The sequence below is a fragment of the Equus przewalskii genome, chromosome 29 (assembly GCF_037783145.1).
Source record: "Equus przewalskii isolate Varuska chromosome 29, EquPr2, whole genome shotgun sequence".
NCBI lineage: Eukaryota > Metazoa > Chordata > Mammalia > Perissodactyla > Equidae > Equus > Equus przewalskii.
The window spans coordinates 20,853,201-20,874,838 of NC_091859.1; the positions used below are offsets into that span (position 1 = coordinate 20,853,201).

General features: G+C 37.6%; 1 protein-coding gene across 2 annotated transcripts in view; it reads right to left on the bottom strand.

The window, feature by feature from the left end:
• FGD6 (FYVE, RhoGEF and PH domain containing 6) overlaps positions 1-21,638 on the bottom strand; it is a 106,879-nt gene that overhangs the window by 45,923 nt on the left and 39,318 nt on the right. For both annotated transcript variants that reach the window (XM_070599517.1, XM_070599516.1), the window contains exons 4-5: positions 9,926-9,993; positions 9,810-9,840 (exon numbers count right to left, since the gene is read on the bottom strand). In XM_070599517.1, the coding sequence (XP_070455618.1) occupies positions 9,810-9,840; positions 9,926-9,993 (99 nt within the window). The remainder of the gene's footprint in view (positions 1-9,809; positions 9,841-9,925; positions 9,994-21,638) is intronic.

Here is a 21,638-nt window from a genome sequence, read left to right on the forward strand (position 1 = left end):
TAAAATCTTCCTATGCTCAACAAGTGCTAATAAAACCCTTCGCTTGGGCCTCAGTACTTGGGACTGACTTTATTGGTCCAATAGTCACACTAGCCCAAAGGAACCAACTACTTACACCAGTAACTAAAGCACTACTTTTACAACTAATTACTGTAATGTAAAGTAAGAATTTGTAACTTGTATAAACTCCAATCCAGAAAACCACACAAAACATCCCCAGAAACCAAATGGTATTGGCCAAATTCCACTTCCCAACAGCTTGTTTCCATCAGCACTCACAGTTACTAAGAGAAAATAGAGCTACTTAACACTTTTGAAAGTCATTAGATTTTCCATCAGGCAGAACTAAAGAATATATTTACATATCACGAATAACTTCCTCAATTGCAAATGTATTCAAAGCACAACAGTTAAACATCTTCTATAGTACTTTTTGTTTGACTACTTTAATGATTAATATAATTTAGATGCAAGAGTTCCTTGTTCAGCAAAGCAATAAGCACTGCCCATTCTTCTTCTAGTAGAATAAATGATGAATATGTTTGTCCCTTGGCAGCAGGATGACTTATTTTCCAGTTGGAAGGTATTTCCTCAGCCAGGACAGTGACAGTAGACATTAGCTGCTAAGTAGCTCAAGGATCCTGTTTGACACAGCTTTTGCCAGACTCTGCATTCCATATGTCTGCCACCATTGCCAAAAGGGAAACTTGTTTATTTAAGACACATTCAACAGAGACCAGCCAAATCCACAAGGGGCAGACCAGTAAGATGGCCGCCTCTAGCTGAAGGCCCTTATCGCGTACCAGACAAAACTTTTCTTTTTTCCAGGACTAGTGGATGGTGTAGGCAGCTCTGAGTGAACTAATCACCCATGATGTCTCTTTTTTTTTTTAAAAGATTTTATTTTTTTTTCCTTTTTCTCCCCAAAGCCCCCCAGTACATAGTTGTATATTTTTCGTTGTGGGTCCTTCTAGTTGTGGCATGTGGGATGCTGCCTCAGTGTGGCTCGATGAGCAGTGCCATGTCCGTGCCCAGGATTTGAACCAACAAAACACTGGGCTGCCTGCAGCGGAGCACACAAACTTAACCACTCGGCCACGGGGCCAGCCCCCATGATGTCTCTTTTAAAATTATGAGTAGCATGTCAGAATAAACTAAAATCTCATAATTAAAAGAGCAAAAGAAGAACATTTAATAAAGAGAAATTGAGAGAGTTTATATCCAGCTATCTATTACAAATAATTCCTAAGACCCAGAAAGTTATATATTCTAAGCAAGCACTACCAGGGCCATTGCTGGTCTTTGTGGTACCTTTTTTAATAGAAAAGGGCACCTCTTCCTCCAAGCCAATGCAACTCACACCAAGGGCTCTACTCACAACTCACGGCCTTCATAACCACACATGGCAGCCCTGTCCCTCATCTCATTTCCTCACCTCTCAGGCCACCATCCCTTGAAAGCAATGTGCTATGGCCTCAGTGCTAGAGGTGGCTAAATCACACAGGAACTACAAAAAATAGAATCTTTACCTTCTCAGCTCTTCATGAAACTCAACTATTTCCAGAATTGGTGCCACCAGGAGGAAATATCTTTTTTTTTTTAAATAAAAAGGATGATTACAACATATGTCTGGTTATTTTTCTAAATGCTAACAGCCAGGATACTTTGGGAAAGTGTGATGACACAAGCCAGAGGCAAAACTATTTTTGAGCAGAAGAATCTAAATTCACCAATACCTCCTTAACTAAATCAGTGAGGATGCAAGACCACAGGACTGGCACTTCAAAACTGAGATCCAGAGTATACTTTTTCACAATGGAAAAGCTGGGTAATTAAAATGAAAGGAGTGAGGGGAGCTAGAGTGTGAAAGTGTTTGGCAAGCGACAGAGTTTACTGATATCAACTACACATACATAAGTCTATTCTTCTAACACAAAACCCACCAAAGACTCTGTATGCAAAACTGAACCACCTACATTCTAGTTTCTGGTCACAATAAGCAAATGCTTGTTCAACTTGGCATTTTCAGAAATAGAAATGGTCTTCTGAATTACAAAGCATATCATAATACTATTCTTAATAATTCCCAGAGAACATACAATTACGAACCACATCAACTTTAAAAAAAGCCACTCAGTTCCTTTGCAGTATTAACATATTAGCTTTACCAGCTCTGATCACTTGAGCAAGACCTAAGCAAAAATCAATGCAAATAAAATTGAGTATGAACATCTAAAGCAATGAAGCAGAAAACAGATGGCCTTGTTCACTGGGGCACACTTTATATCTCCAGCACCAAAGAGAAGTGACTTAATTACCAGCTGTCCTGACCGGGCTTCCTAACCTTAGGGCATTACTTAACCACTATGATGACACAGTGAATTACAAAGACCACATGGACATATGGCCAGACAGGGAGCTCTGCAGGACTCCCCGCCTTCCTAAAGGGCATTAAGAATCACTTCATATTAGGCAAAAGCAACGCAGCTGCTAAGGTCAAAAAGCTTTGATACATATGCAGACACGAGTGTGAAACTATGAAGTAAAAGCGAAGAGGGCAAAGTCCCCACATTAACAATTTGATTTTGTTTTAAAATGAAAATATTTGACCAATGAAATTATTCCTCCCTCTCTATATGCTCAGACCTGGTGATATCGTGCATAGTCATCAATGCAAAACTGTATAAAACATGATGCAAATCAATTCTTTATCACAAGTCTCCAAACCTCTTAATAACATTAACAAGTAAACATCATAAATATATTATAGATAACACATTAAGTGACAAATATTCAGCTTCATTCTCATCTTTAGAAGATGAAAAACTAGAATTTCTCCAGTTTCCTGGACCATCTGAGAGAAGTCTGAAAACAAATTAATATACCTGAAGACATACTATACAGCACGGTAGAGATTTCAGGTAACAATTCTTTTTTTGGGGGGGGGGGGCCCGGGAAAGGGGGATATTCGCCCTGAGCTAACATCTGTTGCCAATCTTTCTCTCTTTTTCTCCCCTCCCCAAAGCCCCAGTACATAGTTGTATATTCTAGTTGTAAGTCTTTCTAGTTCTTCTATGTGAGCCACTGCCACAGCATGGCAAGAGACAGACTGGTGGTGTGGTTTGGTGACCAGGAAATGAACCCAGGCTGCTGAATCGGTGAGAGTGCCGAAGTTTAACCACTAGACCATCAGGGCTGGCTCTCAAACAACAATTCTTAATCAATTTCTGAACAATCACTAAATGCAAGAGCTCAAACCAGAGTTCAAAGTCTGGCTTTGCCGTTGAGTAGTGGGTTACTTTTGGCAGTTAGCTTACTCTCTTTATTTAAAAAGTAGAAATAGAGGCCAGCTCTGTGGTGTAGTGGTTAAGTTCGCATGCTCCGCTTTGGCAGTCAGGGCTTCACAGGTTCGGATCCTGGGTGTGGACCTACACACCACTCACCAAGCCATGCTGTGGTGGCATCCCACACACAAAATAGAGAAAGACTGGCACAGATGTTAGCTCAGCGACAATCTTCCTTACCAAAAAAGAACAACAACAAAAAAAGAAATAACATCTATTTAATAGGGTTGTTATGAGGATTAAAATATAATTTATGTAATGTAGTTAGCATGCTTCAAGGCACACAGAGAGCACGCAGTAGAGGGCCATTTATTTAACTAAAAGAGATTTAGTTAACTTAAATGATCACATGAACATCGTTTAAGATCCACAAGTCTCTGGAAGCTTGGAAAGAGAGCTCTAGGCACATAAAGAAAAGGAAATACCAAAATAAGGTGGGGAAACAAACACCTCAGCACCAAGACAAAGGCACTCCTAACAATGCACTTCATTCAGTGAAGGAGAGTCCTCACACCAACGAAGCTGCTCAAAAAGTGAAGGTTTGGCAGTCATGTCAAAAGACGCTAAAAGAGGATTCTTTACAACTAAAGAATAAATGATAATTAAATGGTTCACAAGACTCAGAAGACAGGGTGTATTCAGCAGAACAGAATAAAGTGATTTTAAGATGGGAAAAACTGCAGGCTTCTATGAGGAAGCCTCCTAATTTTCAAAAATGCATTATAAAAAGAATAGAAGATATATTCTATTTACTAATAGACATAATTTCCAGGTAGCTTTGCCTCTAACTCAATGGATTTTCTAAGTCTCTCAAGTTTGCACAGTAATGTACATCCCAACTTAAAGAAATCAGTGGAACAAAGATGCTTTATTAGTAGTACCACTTAATGACTACTTAACCAGCCCATCTTTGTCCAAAAGATCTCAAAATCTCTGATCACTCCCTTTCAAAATATTTTTTTAAAAATCACAGGGGCTGGCCCCATGGCTGAATGGTTAGGTTTGCTCGCTCCAGTTCAGCAGCCCAGGGTTTGGCTGGTTTGAATGCTGGGCACAGATATGACACTGCTCATCAAGCCATGCTGAGGCGGCATCCCACATGCCACAACTAGAAGGACCCACAACTAAAAATATACAACTATGTACTGGGGGGCTTTGGGAAGAAAAAGGAAAAATAAAATCTTTAAAAAAAAAAAATCATGCTATTTGCACATTCATAAAATAAATTTATAGAGATGTTTATTAAATCAGTCGCTGATCAAAGAGCAAATAAGATAAAAACAAAACCAAAAACATTTTATCATTCATACTTAATTATATTAGATGTCTAAGGTGTTTCATCTTTAGAATGTACATTTATATACAATACAATCTCTGCATTGGACAACTTTTGCCACAAAGAGAGAAAACATATATAAATAATTAAAGTTTTGCCAAACCAAGAATTATTCTTCAGTTTTCTGTCATTCATTCCACAGATACTGAGTGGGATACAACAATAAACAAAACAGATTAAAAAAAAATACCTGCTTTCATGGAGCTTACTTTCTAGTGGAGAAAGAAACCCAACAGGATGTGTTTCATGAACAAACTCTATGTTGACTGATTTGATCAAAAGCTTATTTGATAACATCAAAACTATATAGTACAGATTTTCATATTTATAGAAATCATTTCTGAATAACAGAGCACTTTATATTGAAGGACCTCTACTTAGCCTGCAGCTAAAACTAATTAAATGCTTACCATTTATTTTGCAAGATATCATTTAATCATCAGACCAATTTTATATGATTATTATTATTCCCATTTTCCAGAAGAAGAAACCAACACTTGACTAATTTGTCCAAGAGCACATAGTGGCAGAGACAGAATTCTTAACTACTAACCAACTAGTCACATTATTCATTCGACAAACATTTACTGAGGGCCTCTAGTGAAGAGGAACGAGGGTAAGCTCTGGAGATATATGATCCCTGCCCTCACCTCGCTTACATTTTAGCAGAGGAGACCAAAAATAAATAAGCAAACAAACAAACACACAAATCAGATTAAGTGCAAGGAGAAAACAAACAAGGGGAAGTTATAAAGAAAAGGATGGTCAAAGAAGACCTCTCTGAGGAAGGAGGCCACATTTGCTCAGGATAAGCAAAGAACTAGCTATGAACAAAATGAAGGAAGAACGAACATTCCAGGAAACGGAACTGGCAAAGCTCTCAGCAGGAATAACCTCAGCACCGAACCAAGAACTGAAAGGAGGTCAGTGTAGTAAGAACAAGGTCAGTGAGGGCAAGTATGCCCCTTCTCTGTCCCCAGGGTCTCATCTCATTACCAGAGGTCAAATCACACTGCACCTCATAGGCAGGGGAACCATAATTTATTGTCCAAACTGGATCATTTTTGACAGTGAAAGGGAGCTCTATTAATAATACGCCAAGACAATAACCAGAACGGTCAAAAGCAGACTGGGACATACGGCCATCCTACTTATAGGCCTTGGTAAGTAGTTTGATTTTCATTCTTGATGCAATGGAAATCATTTAGAGTTTTAAGCAGGGGAGTGACATGATCTAATACTATTTTAAGAAAATCACTTTTCATACTTAAAAGAAAAAAAAATCATATAAGGAACATACTGGAGGGAGGCAAGAATGGAAATAGGAAGCCCAGCTAAGAAGCTGGTACAGGTGTCTGAGTAAGAGATGATATTCTGGACTAGGCTGGTGGCAGTAAAGCAGAAAGAAAATCAGCAATTTTGCTGATGGTTTAGCTGGAGAGTGAGTGAGAGGGAGAAATGAACAAATGCTTGCTTTCTGGCTTTGGCAGCTAGGATGGCACTACCATTCTGAAAAGGGAAAGGCTGTCTTTTAGGAATCTCCTTTCTTGTTGGACTCAATAGGGTACTGACTTAGAGATAATGTGCATATTGGACCCTTTTTCAAATCTAGGTCAAAGTCCAGGAGCTCAGGGTAGATACTGCAGAGCATATAACACACAAAACATTAATTGTAAAGTCTTGCCAGTGCCTTTGCAGGGCCAATTTTTTCACACAAACATCAGACAAGAATCAAAGCCCTTGGGGCCAGCCCCGTGGCCGAGTGGTTAAGTTCGCACGCTCTGCTTCAGCGATCCAGGGTTTTGCTGGTCCAGATCCTGGATGCGGACATGGCAGCACTCATCCCCACATGGCACAACTGGAAGGACCCACAACTAGAATATACAACTATGTACTGGGAGGATTTGGGGAGAAAGAGCAGGAAAAAAAAAGAGAAAAAGATTGGCAAAGTTGTTACCTCGGGTGCCAATCTTTAGGAAAAAAAGAGAATCAGAGCCCTCAAACAAGTACACTGGCTCTTAGAAACTTAAGTATATTTTAAACTGTGTAAAATATACCCAAGTCTACTTCCTCTCAATGTAATAATAGCTTAAATGATAAAATTCATTAATTTAGATTTTAAATTTTTTCCATAAGCTATTTCACCTAGTTCAGCAAATCCTAAACAAAGAAGTATGAGTGAACTACAGTGATATAGAAAGTGTCTAGTGAGCTACAGTAATATATTAAAATTTTAAAAACATGGCCACCATATTGGACAGTGCAGATATTGAACATTTCTGTCATCAAAGAAAAAATCTATTAATGCTATTCTCGAGTCTCTATTAATGGGAAATCATGTATAACTGAAACAATAACTTCTCCCAAGCCACTTGGATACCTGGTTGATTTCCAAAAATACCACTGGATTATCTAAAGACTATTATTTAGATATTTTAAAGCAGTCATATTCTATCATATAACACAGAAGTTAATTCATTTAGATGAAATCAGACAGCAGCAGCGCTCAGGATTAAAACTATCCACATGCTACGTTTGTTGGGGTACTTTTGGTAGATGAATAAATATGAACCTTAATAGCATGGTGGGGGTGTTGGAATGCAACAAGAGATTCTTTTGGCTTCACACCCTGATGACAAGCCCCTCCTAGTAACGGCTCACAACCTGGTTAATGCCTCTTGTTAAGACACCCTTTAAAGCTGGGCTCTGCTGAGTTAACATTTGCACATACCAGACAGGACGTTAACATGAGGTTTGGCAGATGACCCACTCTCACTCTTATATTAAAGGCTTAAGAGGTTTTGAAAATGTACAAGTCAAGGTGGGTTATGGATGACTCACTCTGTTCAATGCTAGCTAGAAGAGCCCTAGGCCATCTGTCAGATATCAGATCTGAGATGATATGGGAAATATTTTGGTCTGATTGTCCATTCTTATAGTGCTTATAATTTGTTCCAAAAATACACAGGTAAGAACAGGACATATATTTTTAAATAACTAAGTAAAGTTTTCAATTGCTTCCCTACCTACTAGAATCAGAACTTCCTTCACTATAATGAAATTTTAGTACAGGAAAAAAAGGCATTTGAAAAAAAGTAAAAAGTCAACTGGTAATAGTAGGATGAATGCTTCCCATTCACTGATGCTCTACAAGGAAAGATGAAGACGACAGTAATGGAAAGGTAACTTGACAACCTACTGTATACTGTGGGCAAGCAAGACAAGGCTCTTTCACATACTTTATTCCATTGATTCCTCACAACTTGAGAGATGGGTATCTTTATCCCATGTTACAAATGAGGAAAGCTAAACCCAAAAGATTAAACTATTTTCAAAATTCACATGGCTGGTAGGATACAGAATCTACTAAGCCAAGGCTTCTCGGAGGATGGTCCACAAATGGTTATTGGTTTGCGAAGATTTATTAGTCAGGAAGTGAGAATAATGGATCAGAAACTTTTATATCAATTTGACATGGCCATGAATTTTTATTGTATTTTACAAAAGTTTTGGTGCACCACAAACTAGAAATTTAATAATCCAGTCCCTCACCACAACAGTGTGAGAAGCCCTACCCTAGACTGTAAGCACTATGAGGGCAGGAACTTGGTGATGTTCATGGTAGAATCCTTGACACGTGTCCCACACAACATTTACTGAAAAAGCACACTGAAACTCAAACTGTATAGCATTTTTTGCCTCCATGAGCTTACCAATTAACTTGCAGATGCTTAAAATTTCCTTGGAGAGATCCTATTTCTATTTAAACATGTCTACCAAAAAATATGTCAAACAGGTACAATTTGCTCATCCTAGAGCTACGTTCTGAGTTTCCCAGAAAAGAGCAATTCAGCTTTTTCTTTTCCCCCTACAATTGCTTATACAATAGAGAGGATCAGGGCATAGCGGCAAATGTACATGGAGTTTATCTTGAAAAGTCATTTATCAAGCTTCTTGCTATTTATTTGCCAATGACAAAATGTCTGAAACTCAACAAATTTTTTGGGGAGACCAAATATTGCTATAATTTTTTTAATGAATTATGAAAGAGAACTTACCAATATAGTCAAGAGTTATATGAGAGACTATTCATGGGAAAATAATTTCTCAAAACAAATTAGCAATGTTAAGAAACTTTTTTGAAAATGTTTCTAAAGCTAGAGACATTTCATACAGGAATTAGGCCTCCCTGTGCCCACTGGACTAAGAATAAAGAACAATGGGATCATTTGGTGAATATGAAATATCCTTAAGGGTAACCCGTTTTCTATGTTCATATGTATCTATTAAAAGGAAAGCTATCTATTAAAAGGAAAAGCAGAGACATAAATGGGTATTTATGTCATAAACCTACCACTTCTCAACAATTAAGTTTAAGATGATGTTAATAATTACCATCTAAGTAAATTTTTACTTCAATTTCTTTTCTCATTGTTTCCTCTACTTTAACCTTCTCTTTTCTTAAGTCTTAATATCTTGCCAAAATATAATTGGAATAAAGTAACACTAAAAGCACTTTAATTGCCAATGCGTAATGAAACTTGTGAAAACTTGCAGGTACAAAGGAGTGCATGAGAAAAATGAATACGCAGTCAGACACATGTCATAATTGTTTCCCAACAGGTTCATTCAAGTTGACAAGCATAAAAAGTGAAAATAGAACTTTTAAAAAGTTAATTGTAAAATGTCTATTTTAAGTGTCTTCTGGCAGCTTGTTCAGATAGAAGAACGGTTTTGAACACTGATCATGACATTCTTTATACACTGTTAGTAGAAAATTCTACTGACAGGAGACATCTGCAAACGCCCAAGAAGAAACATCATTTTAAAAATTCTTTATTATGAAGATAGAAAGTTTGAAGACTTTGGAGATACAGATATAAAGGCTCTGTTTTTCAGAAATCATCTGGGTATTCTACACATACAAGAGATACGTACATTTCAGAAAACTTCTATATTCACATCTATGTGTGAATTAAAAAATATAACAATGTATTAGAAAGCACATATACGTATATCTATGTTAACTTAAGTACATTTAAGTTAATTATGCTGAAAACTTTTTGACATATGGAAAGAAGCAAAAGAGGATAGTTTTAGACTTTAAGAAAATATTAGCAGATACTTACAATATGCAAAAGTTTTAACACATCCACAAACCTGTAAAAAACAGCAATGAAAGAAATGTTTTAAATGAGCCAAGGAGGAGACAAATAGTCTTTCAAATTATAAACTAGATACCTACACTTTCTCTGAGCTCATGATCTCTTCGGCAATATGATGGACTTTACTTTTCATTCCAATATCTTCATCCTGTGATAAGAGTGCATTAAGAAAGCATGAACTCATAAAAGGATAATGAAGACCAGCTTTGAGCTAGTCACACATACATTCAAGCTCTGATACTTATAAGTTTCCGAATAGACCACATTTCGTACTGCATAACGTCTCAAATGGCAAACATGGAGAATTAGATGAGGTTATTAAAGCATGACACAGGTGGAGCGGAGAGCAAACTGTAGTCCTCACCATCATCAGTGCTAGATTGATGCACTGCCCTGAGGAGCTCCAGAGCCTTGATGGAGCACACCATCAACGGTTCAAAACTGAAAAGTCACATTCTGCAGGAGAAATGACCCCTACAGATGAACATGAGTTCTTGGGGCGCCCACAAGTAACTGGAGACTAGTGAATGTCCAACAGGAACATATAAGAGAACTCACCCTAAGTGAAGCCGCTCTACATCAGACAACTTAGGCGCCGTCTGAAGAGGACTCTTGTTCAGTCTAGACCAAACACATGCCACAGGCTCTCTCAATTTCCTTAAAATCCCTTTTAGAAATATGCTCTTATAGTCAAGGTAGTTTGATTCTAAAGAGCTGATATGAAGTTCTTTTAATAGGTACTGCTTTGTGTGAAAATTAAATGCCCTAGCAGGGACAAAAAATATACACATTTGCGGGGGGGAAGGGAAAGGGTGACTAGGAATGAAGTCACAAGATTTAGATTGCTGTAGTTGTTGTTTTCATTTAAATACTGATAGAGCTGGCTTTGAATCCAGGGCACTGGGGAAAAGGAGAAGAGTTCCTTTCCATTTCTATTCTGGTGAAAGATCTGAATACTACAGTTCCACAGGATAGGGCAACAGAGAGTAACCAAGGAACAAGCAATTACAACATTTTGGATATTACATCTAAGGTGAAAATAATGACTGCTGCCATTAAAAGGATAATGTGCTGAATGGGCCAGGCCTGGTAGGTAGTGGTTAAGTCCAGCATGTTCCTGTTAAGTGGCCCAGGTTTGGTTCCAGGGCATGGACATACACCGCTTTGTTAGTGGCCTACATACTAAAAAACAGAGGAATACTGGCACAGATGTTAGTTCAGGGCGAATCTTCCTCAGCAAAAAAAAAAAAAAAAAAAGAGAAAGAAAGAAAGAAAGGATAATGTGCTGAAATGTCAGATCTGGTTTTAGAATGAAGCTTCTTTCCATTCAGACTGGCACTGGCAATACCAGGACCCAGTTAATTTGCGCCGCACAGAGTGCAGTTGGACAAGGCAATGTCACAATAAGAATAAGAAGTGACCAAGACAGTCCAGTAGTCAGTCACTAATGAAATAATACAGAAAAGAAATAATGGTAGTGACTTCTGTCCGAAGTAGTTTTCTTTTCTAAATTGAAATCCTGCATCCTCCTAGAAGGTCTGCTTATCTGAGCATCACCGTGATGGGTCAAAGGACTACCATATTTCTTAATTTGGAAAAAAACAGTTTTTACTGGCTTCTAGAATTTCAGTGTCAAAATCAAGGTATAAAAACAGATGTCATTTAACACTGAATGAAGCTCTTCCAAAAATTACATTTTAATAATTTTTTTTACAGTATGTCTACTTATGTTTTGTACATATATTAAAAACCTTTTATTCACTTAATTGGTGATGTAAAAGTGAGTAAACTGGGAGACAATTCCTTAAGGTTTCATAGCACGTTAAAATTTAGATATTTTGATTACAATAATTTTTTTAGAAAACAGTATTCATTTATTGAGCTCAGCCTTGTTTTTTTTTTTTGTGAGGATGATTACCCCTGAGCTAACTGTTGCCAATCCTCCTCTTTTTGCTGAGGAAGACTGGCCCTGAGCTAACATCCGTGCCCATCTTCCTCTACTTTATATGTGAGACGCCTACCACAGCATGGCATGCCAAGCGGTGCCATGTCCGCACCCGGGATCCAAACTCGCAAACCCCGGGCTGCTGACGCAGAACATGCACACTTAACTGCTGTGCCACCAGGCCAGCCCAGATTACAATAATTTCTGTCCTCACAAGTCATCAGAGAAATATAGTAAATATACAGGAGAATTTTATTTTTAGATTTACTTTTTACTATATTCAGAACCATTGGATCATGAATAGGAGCTGGAGTCAAGGGACTGAATGAGATCAAACACAGGGAAGATATACATATATAAGACCTGGACCAAGAGCAGAGTCCCAAAGACAACCCACTTAAAACAGGGATTTGCCAGGATCCAAAGGGTGGTAATCAGCAGAGTTGGGAGGGGAACCCAGATTTCCAAATGTCTAACCTAGAAACTCTTCTATTATATCCCAAATCTCTCTTCAGTATCTGCTGGTAATCAGGACATATCCTTACAAACATTCACTGCTAAACATACACCCAAATACATCTCCCCTCCCCTCAAGATTCAACAAATCCAAACATTCTGCAATGTTTGGTCTAATTCTTCTGTGAAACAAATTATTATATATAATATTGAAGTTCCCCTCCTCTTCCAGGAGTAAACACAAATTTTGCAGTTTGTGTGCATTTGTCCCTTCCATGTTTTCATATTTTACTACAGAAGAATTTACATACAATACCAAGAAATCTTATCCCAGCAGAATATAGATATTGTTACACAAAAAAATTCAAAGCAGGTTATGAAAGCAAAAACTATTCAAAGTAGGCTATGAAACCAACTAATTATGAAAGCAATCTTTAAAGAGCAATCAATTAATTCAGAATGCATAACAACTAAGAGTGTCCAAGCTAATTAGCCTAGAATATTTTGCCTTGCTACTTGACCTTAGCTCCCAAACTCTATCTTTAAAGGGACAATCAGATAGATGAATTTGAGTTCTACCCCTATTACTATTCATCTCTTCTAAGGCAGTTGTTGAGTGATTGTTAGATTGCTAGAATGACTGAACAGGTTAGATAAGTTTTGTTCAGCTGACAAGATGGAGCATAAAATACTCACTTCCATGTACTCACCTTTTAAACAACACATAGCCAACATTCCTTAACCACAATCTGATCTTGCAGACCATGTGTTAGTCGTGCACTAATAACCATGACTGTGTACACGTTCACGTACACACATACACACAGTTGGACAACTGTTATTTTGAAAAACATTGTAGCAAATCAATGCTTTTCTAACCATTAAATAGGTTTTCCTATGTCATCTGTAGCTAGAAAACAATATTTGTAAAACACAGTAGATCTTTTTAAAATTAGAAATTCAGAAGAAATGCATTGAGAGTAAGAAACAGAAACCTGGGGCTGGCCTGGTGGCGCAGCAGTTAAGTTCACACATTTCGCTTCTCAGTGGCGCGGGGTTCGCCGGTTCGGATCCTGGGTGCGGACATGGCACAGCTTGGCAAAAAGCCACGCTGTGGCAGGCATCCCACATATAAAGTAGAGGAAGATGGGCATGGATGTTAGCTCAGCGCCAGTCTTCCTCAGCAAAAAAGAGGAGGATTGGCAGTAGTTAGCTCAGGGCTAAGCTTCCTCAAAAAAAAAGAAAAGAAAGAAACAGAAACCTAAAGCATTGAAAGAACAGAGGCCTTGACTCGCCATGCTCCATTTTCAGGTGACATGAGGTCTCTTAAAGGTCAAGAGGTGGTCTCAGCAGTAGCTGTAAAGAAACCCAGGGCACTGCAGCTGCTGCAGCACTTGATTAGCAGAACCACCTACAATGTATACCAGCTTTACACAAAAACTTCAAGTAGGTGTACTTTTTGGCATTTACCTTTTATTTCTTTTCCTCTTTTGAGCACTCTCCCTCTGTTAAGTCTCTACTCTTTTTTTTCCCCCCTCTTCAGGACCTTGCTCTGCCAGGGCCCGGGTTACAGACAATTCTGCAGAGTGATTCCATAACAAATATGTTATTCCTAGACAGACATCATGCTTCCATTACAGCAGAGAACAAAACACTTCAACTTGTAAGAACAACTATGGTGGGTCTGACATTCCTCATCTGTAAAATGAGTGTTGGACTTTCAACTTTAAAACCCTAAGATTTAAACATTAAATATCTCAGATCTTAGGTGTGGTGCAGCAAGTCAATGAGACAGAAGATGGCAGCCATTCACAGAGGCAGCACTGGGGTTGGCAACTATGAAGCATTTGTCTCTTTTCTAGAAACTGAGACTGTAAACTTTGGGAAATGGTGGGTACTGGTATAAAGCCAGACATGTGGCTCAACGGGAAAAAACTGAGAATCAGAAGTAAACCCTTAAATTTATGGTCAATGGATTTTTGACAAAGTTGTCAAGGTAATTCAATGGGAGAAAAGATAGTTTTTTTAAAGAAATGGTTGAAAATTGCTGGAATAACTGGATATCCACAAGCAAAAAGATGAATTTATATTCTACCTGACATCATAGACAAAAATTAAATAAAAATTTATCATAGACTTAAATGGAAGAACTAAAACTCTAAAGCTTCTAGAAGAAAATCTTCATGACCATGCTTTAGGCTAACAGTTTTTAGATACAACACCAAAAGCATGATCCATACAAGAAAAAATATCAATAAACTGAACTTCATAAATTTAAAACTTTTATGCTTCAAAAGACACCATAAAGAAAAGCCACAGGAGGGGATAAATATTTGCAAATCATGACTCTGATCCAGAATACATAAAGAATTCTTATAATTCAATAAAACTCAGTTAAAAATGGATAAAAGATGTGAATAGACATTTCACTAAAGAAGACATAAGAATGGCCAATAAGTATATGAAAAGATGCTCAACATAATTAGTCATTAGGGAAATGCAAGTTAAAACCATAATGAGATACCACTCCATACTCACAGAATGGTGATAACCAAAAATCAGAAAATAGCAAGTGCTGGTGAGCATAAGGAGGAACTGGAACCTTTATATATCGCTGGTGGGAATGGGAGCCCTTATTTATACATTGTGATTTGGAGTTTTAGAGGGCTCCTAATATCACCAATAGCAGAATTTGTATTTTGTATCCTCCTAGCTATTCTGAGACCATTTCCAAGAGGAAGGAGTCAGTACCATCTTTACTCCATTATTTTAAAATCTGTAGTAACTGACTATCCATCACATGATAGCAAGGTGAGTAGGAGAAAACAGGTCCACTGTCAGCTGATTCACTGCTCTAACAGCGAAGTCTGAAAACATTACTGATCATCAGAACCACCAGGCACTTCAAATTTCAGATTCAGGTAACTGTCTTGGAAATTCTGATTCTGTAGGTCTGAGATTGTCCATAAAAGCAGGTATTAGAAGAGGGAATTAAAGATAAATAAGAAATTGCCCCAGCCTTCTAGAAGTGAATAAGGGGAACAAACCAAACACACAAATAATTATACACAAGGACAACTACAAAACACGCTAACATCTTGAAGGGGAGAAAGATCATAATTGGGCAGCAGTGTGTAAAAGGAAAAGGTTCACCAAGAATAAAACACTTGATGACCTTCAGTCACTCTTTGATATACTCATCAAAGCCAGAAACCTGGACTCCTTTTTTTCCTCCACCTTCTATGATCACAACTCAGTCATCAAGTCTTGACTTGTGAATTCAATTTGTCCTTCTGAATTTTTTTGTAAAGCTTAATTAATCCTTTCCTCCCCTTATTTCTTGCCTACACTACACTACAGTAACCTAAGTGGTTTCCTGGCTCTAGATTTACTCCACTGCAATCCATTCTCTATACTCCCACCAGAGTAATAGCTCTAAAATGCAAATCTAATCATGTTAGTTCTCAGGTTAGCAGCTCCCTATCACCTATGGGTAACAAAGACCAAACTTTCCTTTGCCATGGATATAGGACACTCCACTATCCGTCTAGTTATCTTCCCTAGTCTCATACCTACTCCTCCACACTGTATACTCTCTACTCCACCCAAATTGGAACCTCCTGACAACTCCAAGTGTGCTCTGCCCTTACACGTCTGTCCCTTTGCTACGCCCTTCCTTCTGTTTTGATTCTACCCTCATCACCTCCCTCTCTCCCCAAAGATTTCTGCCTGTCATATTCCAACTCATCCTTCAAGACAGCACTCGAAGGTTTTCTCCTTTATAAAGGCTGCTTTGACATTCTCTCCCCACCACTCCCAAAGAACAATTCTCTTATTCATGTAGTATTTATAGGACTTAACCCAGCAGATTGCATTTATTTGCTGACACGTCTGAATTCCCTCTAGGCTATGATCTTATTTACTGTTATATCCTCTTGCACATAACACAGTGCCTGGGCCACTGTGCAATTAACATGCATGAATAAGCAACTGTGTACAAGGGTGGCTGCCACCTTCTCAGTATCTAAGCCCAGAGCACATTGCTTTTGAATTATGTGCTGAGTAACATGAGAATGTAAACTGAAATGAACTAAAAGCTCATTATAGATATTTTATCACATAAAAAAGTAGGAGGTTGGACTAGATGATTAAAGTCTTCTGCAATTCTAAAATTCAAGGAGTCTATGTATTCTTTTGTCTATTTTACCTTTAACACTAGGAAAACCCTGGAGCTAAAGGGGGATAGTAACTATTAGAAAATGATTCAATGGACTACAATCATTTTTAAAGTAGAAAGAAAGTCAAAGATAACTAAAAAACAAACGAAAAAGCTCTATGTTATCTCTATCGTGTAAGAACAATAAGTGATTCTAACCCAAGTCAAACGATGGAAAAATTCACGCCACTGTAAAACTCAAGAGAGAGGCCATATTTGGCATCTCAACTTTTCAGCTAATGAAAGTCCTCACTTAAATTACATCACATTTCAAAGCACACTGCCTGTTAAATAACTGCATCTCCCAAAAGTACACTGCCGTGGAAGCTGGAACATGAGCCACAAACGACATTACTTTGTCAAGGTCATAAAACAAGTCAAATTCCCAAACAGAACCTTTGATCTGAAATCCAGTTTTACATTTTGATCTCTTGATAATAGCCCAGCTTTGAAAATTCTTAACTGTGTTCTCCTCTTTTTATATTTGCTCACTACAAGCAAAGTTCTGTGAAATTTATCCATTATTTTTTAATAGAATTCTTAAAAGGCCTCTGCTATGCTACTCAAGAGTTTCACTAGAAAGAAAAAACTTAACCAGATCTGCCTGAGAAGCATCTCTTTACCATTAAAGTATCCCCCCAAAATGAAGCGACACCATGAGTAATCTCTAGGACAAAGTTCTCTCAGGTTTTCACCCCTTGCTTCATGAGGGTATATATCATACGAGCTGTTTTACAAAGAAAATTTGTGAAAGAAAGAGACAAGGAAGTCAATATGCAGGAAAGGTGAACAGTGCTGAATACTCTAACCATAATGAATCGATTTCATTTTTCAATCATTTATTAAGCACTGAAAGGAAAGACCAAAAAAACATAAAACTAAAAACTTAGAAAAGGAGAAAGAGATTAGCAAGGCTAGTCCTCCCCAACCCAAACATTATTCAGCTTCTGTGGCTTGTACCAAGTTATTAATAGAGACAGATTTTGGTTAGAAATCCCAAATCAAGGGGTTCCAAGGCAAGTTACTTAACCTATAAAAACTCCTTTTCGTCATGTGAAGAGAAGAAAAACAGTATATATGTCAAACCTCTATCTTAGTATGTTTTTAAAGATTGAGTGTCATAACACATCCACAGCACATACACAAGCACAGGCACACAGGAGTGGAGCAGTGTCCAATTTCTTCCCCCTCACAGTAGGTCTTCCATCTTTACACAAGTAACTTTTAAAACATTTTTGCCTTTCCTTCACAAAGTTAAAACAAGGGCACAGTGGCACATTTCCTTTCTTCTGTCCTCCTGCTGAGTCTGGTACTTTCACGAGCAATAGTTACTGGCACCCAGACACATTATCAGTGATGTGTCCCTTATATGTCTACGCAATATGGCACCTGTTATGGGTTGAATTATGTTCCCCCCAAAAATATGTTGAAGTCCTAATGCCCAGGACCTCAGAATGTGACCTTATTGGAAATAGGGTCATTGTAGATATAATTAGTAAGTTAAGATGAAGTCATATTGGAGTAGGATGGGCCCTTAATCTAATATGATTGGTGTCTTCACAAGAAGAGAAGAGATCCAGATATGTGAAGGGAAAATGCCACGTGACGATGGGGGCAGAGAGCGAAGTGCTGTAGCTACAAGCCAAGGAATGTGAAGGATTGCCGGCAAACCACCAGAAACTCGGAGGAGGCAAGGAAAGATTCTCCTCCACAGGTTTCAGAGGGAGCTGGCCTTCCGGCACCTTAATTTCAAGCTTCTGGCCTCCACAACTGTGAAACAATAATCTCCTGTTGTTTTAAGCCATTCAGTTCATGGTTCTCTGTAACAGCAGCCCTAGAAAACTAATATAACCGATCACAAACACAATCAAAGAAGTATATTACATGTGTTTAGTGTACAAAAACTTTCTTGACTTTCCAAGTGGCTTTGCGACTGTTATTCTTTAAGCCTTAGAATAACTCATTTAATACTATTGTCCTATTTTATAGACTGAGAAATTGAGGGTCAAAAAAATTATAAAAGAAGCTCTCTTCCTATGCTTCTACTCCAAAGAAGTTTTCTTTTGGAATCTGCTATCGCCTTCTTTACCTGGGCTGCTAAAAGCCAAATGTGTGGCCCATCCTTGGCTGACGTAATGGGATTATATGATATGCATTACTGTGTACTAATCGTACACTTAGCGCTATTGTCTTCCTTTTAGCGAGATTTCTTATTTTCTTAAACAACTTTATTGAGATGTAATTCACATTCCATAAAATGTAATTTTACCCCTTTAAAGTATACAATTCAATGGTTTCTTAATATATTCAGGGTTGTGCAACTATCAGTACCATCTAACTTTAGAACATTTTCATCCCCCTAAAAAGAAACTGCACGTTAGCAGTCACTGCCCATCCTACTTTCTCCCCAGCCCCTGGCAACCTCTAACCTACTCTCTGTCTGTATGGATGTATCTATTCTAGACAATTTATATAAATAGAAGCATACAACATGTTGTCTTTTCTGACTGACTTCTTTCACTTGCCTAATGTTTTCAAGATTCATCTATGTTTCAACATGTTCATCCATGTTTTAGCATTTTTTTTTACTAGTGAGTAATATGGCATTGTATGGATAAACTACATCTTGTTTATTCATCAGTTCATGAATCCATTTATCAGTTGATGAAAATTTGAGTTCTTTCTACTTTTTGGCTATTATGAATAATGTGGCTAAAAGCATTCCTATGTAAGTTTTTGTATGGACGTATGTTTTCATTTCCTATGGGTATATAACAAGAAGTGGAACTGCTGGATTACATGGTAACTCTATATTTAACCTCTTGAGAAAATGCCAGATTGTTTTCCAAAGCGGCTGCACCATTTTACATTCTCACCAGCAGTGTGTAAGTGTTCCAATTTCTCCACATCCTCACCAACACTTGTTAATGTCTGTCTTTTTTATTTTATAATCATCCTAGTAGGTATGAAATGATAGCTAACTGAGGTTTTGCTTTGCATCTCCTCGATGGCTAATGATGTTGAGCATTTTTTCATGGCCATTTGTATATCTTATTGGCCATCTGTATATCTTCTTTTGAGAAATGTTTATTCAGATCCTTAGCCCATTTTTTAATTGGGTTATTCATTTTTTACTGTTGAATTGTAAGAGTTCTTTACATATTCTGGATACAAGACCTTTATCAGAGATACGTGCTAATATTTTCTCCTATTCTGTGGGTTGTTTTTTCATTTTCTTGATGGTAGCACTGTGTGCAGCACAAAAGTTTTTAATTTTGATGAAGTCCAATTTATTTTTATCTAAGAAGCCTTTGTCTAACCTAAAGTCATTAAGAGTTACTTATATTTTCTTCTAAGAATTTTACAGTTCCAGCTCTCACATTTAAGTTCATGATCCATTTGGAGTTCATTTTTGTATATGGTGAAAGGAAGGGATCTAACATGATTCTATTTCATGTGGATAACCAGTAATTCCAGCAGTATTTATTAACACTTTGACTTCTTTAACTATATATTTTGACATTTCTTATTACATAAAATTTTTTCTTTTGGGTACCTGAAGTCCATTGTGAATGGGAGTCATGTAAATAAGCTAATTGACTTTAAAAATTATTTGACCACCTCGAGGGTATTACGTTAAGCGAAATAAGCCAGACAGAGAAAGACGAACTCTATATGACTCCACTCATAGGTGGAAGTTAACATATTGACAAGGAGAACTGATCGGTGGTTACCAGGGAAAAGGGGGGGTGGGGGGAGGGCACAAAGGGGGAAGTGGTGTACCCACAACATGAATAACAATAACGTACAACTGAAATCTCACAAGGTTGTAATCTACCATAATATTAACAATAAAAAAAAAATCTGTTTAAGGGCTAAAAAAAAAAAAATTATTTGACCAAAGTCATGTGCTGGTAATTGGCAGAGCTGGGATTAAACCATGGGTCTTAGGATGTCAAATGACATATTTTTCCATTAGAACACAATACAGCCCTTCATATACACGTTTCAGATTGATTAATCCAAAGATAAGAAATGGCAAACTTGAAACAATATATATTTATTTGGTAAGGTTATATAAAGTTTGACTTGAGATGCTTAAGATTTTGCTTGCTTCTTTTCATATAAGCCAATAGTAATAGCTAAAATCTACTGAGCACTCACTTTGACAGGTACTGTTTTAAATAGTGTATAATCATTTAATCAGCACAACAATCCTAGAAAATCAGGAAAAATGTCTACCCTGCTCCCTCCTCTTTTTACATATGAGGAAACTAAGGCACAGAGAAGTTAAGTAAATTGCTCATAATCACAGAGCTGGTAAGTGGTGAGAACCCAGGCAATCTGGCTCCAAAGACTGTTCTTCTTAACCATTATGAAAGCCAATTACTCAAGAGAAAAGTAAGGCTACGTTTAGACGGATTAACAACTGCCTAGACAGGGAGAAGTAGTCTATTTTATTATTGCTACTGAGGTCTCAGATGAATAGAGAGCAAACTCATCAGAGTGGCTGAGAATTCTAAAGGAAGCACATTATGAATACACTGGCATCAGGTACAAAAACATTAAACGTCCAGAATTAACTGAAGAGATCTCATTTTAAAAACAGATAAAGATTTAACAGATATTGCAATGTGGCACAACTAAAGACAAAAAAACCAATAACATAAATACCGGAAGGGAAAGGAAAGGCAGGCACAAATGCAGAGGAAGGAACCCTGGAAGTCTCCAATGACCACAAAACGAATGAGTCAACCGGGCAGCGTTATGACAGGATGTGTTGGAAAGACGCATAACACGAAAAGGTCAGAGATTAATCCTTCCCTTATGCCACGTTCAGTGAGATTCCAAGGAGAGTGTGGAAACCAATTTTGGTCACTATACTTCAAGAAGTATGGGGAGAAATTGCAGAGGGTCTCAGCAAGATAAACAAATAGACCATAAGGAAAGAAAACAGTATTTGTTAGGAAAAGAAAGAAGTTTTGTTGATCAAAGAGAGTAAAGCTTGATTTAATCATGGCCCTTTGAGAGGAAGACCATTTCAAGGCTCTTTCCCAAACTCTGCAAGCTTTGGCTCCTGCCAATAATTTAGGTCTCAGTCAAATATCATTTTCTAAAGGTTTTAATCCTAAGTAGTCTCCAATTTCTAGCACACACTGTTTTACACACTTTACAG